Source organism: Geotrypetes seraphini, chromosome 1, assembly GCF_902459505.1.
Source record: "Geotrypetes seraphini chromosome 1, aGeoSer1.1, whole genome shotgun sequence".
Taxonomy (NCBI): Eukaryota; Metazoa; Chordata; class Amphibia; order Gymnophiona; family Dermophiidae; genus Geotrypetes; species Geotrypetes seraphini.
The window spans coordinates 247,730,505-247,737,125 of record NC_047084.1 but is presented as its reverse complement, the minus strand read 5'-3'; the positions used below and the strand labels follow the sequence as shown (position 1 = coordinate 247,737,125).

The following is a 6,621-nucleotide window of genomic DNA, read 5'->3' as shown; positions in this document are numbered from 1 at the left end:
TGTCTGAGAACTTCCCATTTATGCCCACTCTCTGCTTTCTGTTTTCCAGCCATTTGCCTATCCACCTGTGTATATCTCCCTCTATTCCATGGCTTTGTATTTTCCTGAGAAGTCTTTCATGTGGAACTTTGTCGAACGCCTTCTGGAAGTCCAAATATATTATGTCCACCGGCATTCCACTATCAATTTGCTTGTTCACGGTCTCAAAAAATTGAAGTAAATTTGTTAAACATGATTTCCCTTTCCTGAACCCATGTTGATTGGGTTTCATCAAGTCGTGTGTATCTAGGTGCCGGACTATGCTATCCTTGATCAGTGCTTCAACCATCTTTCCAGGGACAGACGTAAGGCTCACAGGTCTGTAGTTGCCCGGTTCCCCTCTCGATCCTTTTTTGAAAATTGGCGTGACGTTCGCTATCTTCCAGTCTTCTGGTATCTGTCCAGTTCTGATTGTCAGATTGGCAAGTTTTTACAATAGCTCTCCGATTTCAACCTTCAATTCCTTTAAAACTCTCGGGTGAATTCCATCCGGTCCAGGGGATTTGTCACTTTTAAGTTTGTCGATCTGGTAGTATATCTGGTCCAACTCCACTTCAACTGTGGTGAGGCTGTCTTCTATTACTCCACTAAACACTTTCACTGCTTCTGGTATTTTTGCGGTATCCTCCTCCGTAAAGATGGACGCAAAGAAGGAATTTAGTTTGTCTGCAATTTGTTTATCCTCTTTGATGTACCCTTTTCTTCCCTGGTCGTCCAGGGGTCCCACCGCCTCTTTTGTGGGTTTTTTCCCTTTCACGTATCTAAAGAAGGGTTTGAAGTTTTTGGCCTCTTGCGCTATTTTTTCCTCATAGTCCTTTTTGGCATCGCTCACCGCCTTGTGACATTTCTTCTGATCATCTTTATGTTTTTTTCCATGCTTCGGTTGTTTTCATGTGTTTCCATTTTTTGAAAGAGTCCTTCTTTTCTTTTATGGCTTCCCTCACCTGTCTGGTAAGCCATGCCGGTTCTCCCTTACCTTTTGTTCTCCCCTCTTTGGAGATCCTCGGAATGTGGAGATTTTGTGCTTCTGTGATAGTATTTTTCAGTAGGGACCATGCCTGGTCTACCGTTTCAAGTTTGTCCACCTTTTTCTTGAGTCGTTTTTTCACCATGGCTCTCATGTGATCGTATTTGCCCTTTTTAAAGTTTAAGGTTTTGGTTAAGGTTTTGGCATGTTTTCTATTCCCGATGTCAAGCTTAAAGCTGATCACATTGTGATCGCTCGTCCCCAGCGGTACCGTAACTTCTACTTCTTTTGTCGGACCCGTAAGGCCATTTAGTACCAAGTCCAGGGTGGCGTTGCCTCTTGTCGGCTCTTTTACCATTTGTTCCAGGAAGCAATCCCCTAGCGCCTCCAGGAACTTGGCCTCCTTGCCGCAGTTGGAGGTTCCTAGTTTCCAGTCTATCCTCGGGAAATTGAAGTCTCCCAATATTATTACATTGCCCGTCTTGCATTCTTGTTTGATTTCCTCTATCATTTCTGAGTCAGTTTCCTCCGCCTGTCCTGGGGGACGATAGTAAAGGCCAATTTTTGTGTCTGCGCTGTTTTGGCCAAGAATCTTGATCCAGAGGGACTCTAGCTTCTCTTTCATTTCCGTCGTAGCCACTTCAACAGATTCTACTCCTTCCTGAACATATAGGGCAATACCTCCACCTTTCTGCCCTACTCGATCTCTTCTATATAGTTTGTATCCCTGTAGCACTGTGTCCCATTTGTTTTCTTCATTCCACCATGTTTCTGTTATGCAAATGATTTCCAACTTATCATGTCTTGCTATTGTCTCTAGTGCCCCCATTTTGTTTCCTAGACTTCTAGCATTCGTATACATACATTTGAGTTCTCTTCGTGTTACCTTTTTGGACTTCCTACTCTTTACTGTCTCTACTGTTTCTTTCACGGTTTCCTTAACCGCTCCAGTGTTGTCTCCCTTGTTTGCTGTACGGTCATCCCCTCCTGTGTCTGAGTTGTCCCTTCCTGCCTTGTCTTCCTTCCCTAAGAAAGTTATCATTTATATGAACCAAAAATTATAACTCTTTCCAGATATGTATTGACTTATTCAAGCTAAATTAAAAGTTGCATATCGTTATTTTTTTCTTCAAATGTACTGCATACAGATCCTGAATGACCACAGTATGGTGTCAGGAAAGGGTTTCAGAAAATTATAAAAGCACTATCTTCATAACATTTATAAAACTTTCTATATTGGCTTGTAAAGCAACAAGCTACAACAGTATCTTTATAATGAAGTGCATTTAATTAAATCACAACCCATGTGTGAGCTGAAAAATTATGAAACATAACACAATTACGGTAGTTTTCTATCTGGATTAGCAAGTTATACCAAATGCCATCCTAGTTTCTAAGCAATGGCAATTTAACTTCTAGCATTTCAACCAAAACCAAAAATCATCGTTGTTGGGGGTTTTTTGTTTTTTTTAACTAGCTAAGAAAGTTTATGTGTTTAATTGTATTTTCATATAGTTAAATTCTCTTCAAAAAATTAACATCTCATTAAGACTATGGTAAATGTTTTATTATAACACTTCAATGCTTGAAACACATGTTTTCCAAAGGTGGCATATCAAACTCAATGGAGATATTTTAATTTAAGTCTTCAATCATACTAACAAATAAAATGATTGCTATGTGAACGTCGCTCTCACTGTAAATCTGCCAACAAGGCAGGCTTTTGAAAATAAACCTCTAAACAAAACACACATTTGTTAGCTAAGATCACTTATATTTTAAGTACTTATGAAATTAGTGGCAAAGCTTTATATTGTTCTACTGGACAAAAATCAATAGGTCCCTTTTATTTCAAACAAAATAATTCAACAAAATTATATTTAAGTGCCATAATAGGAAAACAAATGGAATTAAAATGAAATCAGATAAAAATGTTCCAAAAACAAAATTTCCAAGTAGAACAAATATTATAGAATAATGGTTTACCCAAATTACAGTTTATTCTTGGATTTAGATATCAGCTGCTTAACAGGACAGGGTCTTTCCAAACAAAAATCAACTTCAAAAATGCTTAACACAAGAAAGAGTGTAAGTAAAGTGCATGACAGGAAGCCTGCTCAGCTGAAAGGACTGCAAGATCAGAAGTCAGCGATCACTCGCCAGAGCGGCAGCAGGCTCGAAAACCACACTGCAAGTTCTGGCATCCACTGGCGGTATCAGCATGAGGACCTGCATAAGAAAACAAAGCAGAAATGAAGACAAGTACTTTATCTTATTTCTAGGCTATCATGACAGAGTCAGTAGCTTGCTTTCTACTGTGGATAAAATTTATATTTTCTGTACAAAACTGTATGAAATTTTTATTTCACACAGGGCGTAATTAAGATGTGGAATCTCTCGTCAGAGACCTGGACTAGCCATGGCCACTGCTGGGGTTAATTGACCTTCAGATAAAATGACAGAAAAATAACCCCAGATATCTCACTGATATATTATCTAAACTTAAATTACAAAGGTTGCAAGACCAAAAGTTTATTCAGTCCAATCTTTTGACCACCTAGCAATTCTCTCTATAAATAATCCAGGAAAAGGCTAAAAACATGGTGCTTTTACAGCCAATTCTGTAACAGTGAAAAAATTTCCTTCACCATTCCAAATAAGGCAAATCAGATCTAAACTGCTTAGCTAGCACTTTTTGCTAGCATGCAATCATACTATTTTTTCCTCTAAAATCTTCTATAGCTTATTTTTTGTTAAATATTGGAGATTTTGTACAAATGCACATCAATATAATATAGTAGAAAGTTGCAAAAAAAAAATAAAATAAAATAAAAAAAGCCCACCAAATGCAAACAAATGTGACTATTTTTTACTCAATCATATAGAACAAAGCATTACAATTGTATTTACTTAAGAATTATTTTTCATTGAGCAACTTTACGTCCAAGTTACACTGCCAGGCAGTGGAGCATCTGCATTTCTAAGATCAATAATGGATATGAAGCAGTCCTTAAAGCAGTTAGCTTACCAGAGTTTAAAAAAGGTTTGGATAATTTCCTAATGTCCATAAGCCATTATTATTATGGACTTGGAAAAATCCACTGCTTCTTTCTAGAACAAGCAGCATAAAATCTATTTTATTCTTTTGGAATCTGCCAGGTACTTGTGACCAAAATTGACCATTGTCAGAAACATACTGGGCTTGATGGACTTTGGTCTATCCCAGTATGGAAATACTTATGTACTTATGACTACAAGAGACTGTAATTCAAGGGGGAGAGAGCTAGCAGTATAGGGGAAGTTTCCTTTTTCACTCAATTTTCATAATGGCAGCAGAGATACTCTTGATTAAGAGCTAAAGATGAAGCCAATCCATCAGGTGATTGGCAAACCATTCAATTATGCTGGCGATCTTCACTTTTGAAGCAGGGAACACCAACAACACACTCCAGCATGACAGCCAGGACCATCACTAGACAAAGTAACACCCAACTAAACTAAACTAAACTAAACGTTAAGTTTGTATACCGCATCATCTCCACAGAAGTGGAGCTCGACACAGTTTACAGGAATTAATATAGAAAGGAACTCCAATGGAAAGAAGAAGGGCTTAGTAAAAAAAGAAAGAAAGAGGGGACTTAGTATAATGGAGAGTGAGGGAGTAGTTACATTTTAGAGAAAAGCCAAGTTTTCAAATGTTTTCGGAAGCATTGGAGGGAGGTCGAACTCCGAAGAGGGGCAGTAAAGCTGTTCCACAGCTCGGTGATCCTGAAGAGGAGGGATGTCCCAAGTTTTCCTGTATGGGATATGCCTTTTAAAGAGGGGAAGGATAGTTTGAATTTTTGGGTGGATCTGGTGGAGTTAGGATTCGGGGAGAGCCAAGATAGTGGGAAAAGGGGGGGGAAGGATGCAGTGTAGAGATTTGAAGGCTAGACAGGCACATTTATAGTGAACCCTGAGGATAACTGGGAGCCAGTGAAGCTTAGACAGAAGCGGGGAGATGCGGTCAAATTTGTTTTTTGCGAAGATTAGTTTAGCCGCGGTGTTCTGAATTAGCTGAAGTCTGAGAAGACTTTTCTTTGTTAGGCTTAAGTAGATGGAGTTGCAGTAATCCAGTCTGGATAGAATAATGGATTGAACGAGGTCAGCGAAGTGTTGTTGTTGGAAGCAGGATCTTACTTTCCTTAACATGTGAAGATTGAAAAAGCATTTTTTTACCAAGGAATTGAGGTGATCGTTGAAAGACAGTGTAGAGTCAATGATGATTCCCAGAACTTTGCTTGAGTGCTCAAGCTGCAGTTTGGTGCCAGAGGATAGTGGGATGAGGGTGGGTAGCTGATCTAATTTTGGGCCAAGCCAGAGTAGTTTTGTTTTGGTCTCATTTAGTTTCATTTGAACGGTGTGAGCCCAGGATTGGAGATTCGTTATACAAGAAGAGATGTTATCAGAGAGGTTGGTGAGGTTAGAGTCGGTCTCGAGGAGGACAAGGATGTCGTGGGCATAGGTGTAAAGTGTCTCCAAGGGGGATAGTTGGAGGAGTTTCAGGGAGGACATATAAACATTGAAAAAAATCGGGGATAGAGGTGAACCCTGAGGAACTCCGCAAATCGGTTTCCAAGGGGAGGATGAGGTGCCATTCATGTTAATGAAGTAGGAGCAGGAACGTAAGAATTTTGAGAACCAATCGACTGTGGAGTTTATGCCAATTTCAGAAAGTTGGAGGATTAGTATGTCATGATGGACAATGTCGAAAGCTGCAGAAAGGTCGAATTGAAGCAGGACAGCGAACTTGTTGCAAGAATGAAGTTGTTGGACCTTTGAAATTAATGAGGCCAAAAGGGATTCAGTGCTGAAGTTGGGTCTGAAGCCATGTTGGTAGGGTAGGAGAATGGAGAATCTCTCAAGATAGGATGAGAGTTGTGTGGCTATGATGGACTCCAGCATCTTGGTCAGGAGAGGAATATTAGCTATTGGGTGATAGCTGGCTGGTGTGGAGGGGTTTAGGTCAGCTTTTTTCAATAGAGGGGATAAGACAATGTGTCCCATTTCTGCAGAAAATAGGCCTGAAAGTAGGGCGGAATTTATAAGTTTGGTGAGAGATGAGATGGCTTGTGCGGGAATATTCTCGTATAAGTAGGAGGGGAAAGGATCCAAGGTACAGTTGCAGGATTTTAATTTGAGGCAGAGTTTAGAGACCTGGGAATCGGAAACGAGCTCGAAGGCGGTCCAGGATCTGTCGGCTGGGATATGGTTGGCCTCGGTTAGAGTAGGGTTGGAGATGGCGAGCACTAGAGAGTTGTAAGAGGGTGTTGGTGGGAAAGAGCATCGTAAGGTAGTGACTTTCTCATTGAAAAATTTTGCTAGATCATCGGCAGATGGAGAGGAGGGGAGTGTGGTGGAATCATGTTTAGAGGATATGGAGCGCCAAATGTTGAACAATGTATTACTTTGGTTGTTGGATCTGGAGATTTTGTTGCCGTAGTAGTTCTTCCTTGATTTTTTTTATAAATTCTTTATTTTATTTTATAATTTGACTTGATAAACAGTCAATTCAAAGAAATATTCCAATACCAGTTCTCAACCATTGTTAACATAATAATCAAAAAGGTAAATTA

General features: G+C 39.7%; 1 protein-coding gene across 1 annotated transcript in view; it reads right to left on the bottom strand.

Annotated features, from left to right (window-relative positions):
* Positions 1–2,551: 2,551 nt before the first annotated feature.
* FBXL5 (F-box and leucine rich repeat protein 5) overlaps positions 2,552–6,621 on the bottom strand; it is a 157,696-nt gene continuing 153,626 nt past the window's right edge. Inside the window, exon 11 of the mRNA XM_033948883.1 lies at positions 2,552–3,235. Coding sequence (XP_033804774.1) covers positions 3,159–3,235 — 77 coding nt within the window. The 3' untranslated portion in view covers positions 2,552–3,158. The remainder of the gene's footprint in view (positions 3,236–6,621) is intronic.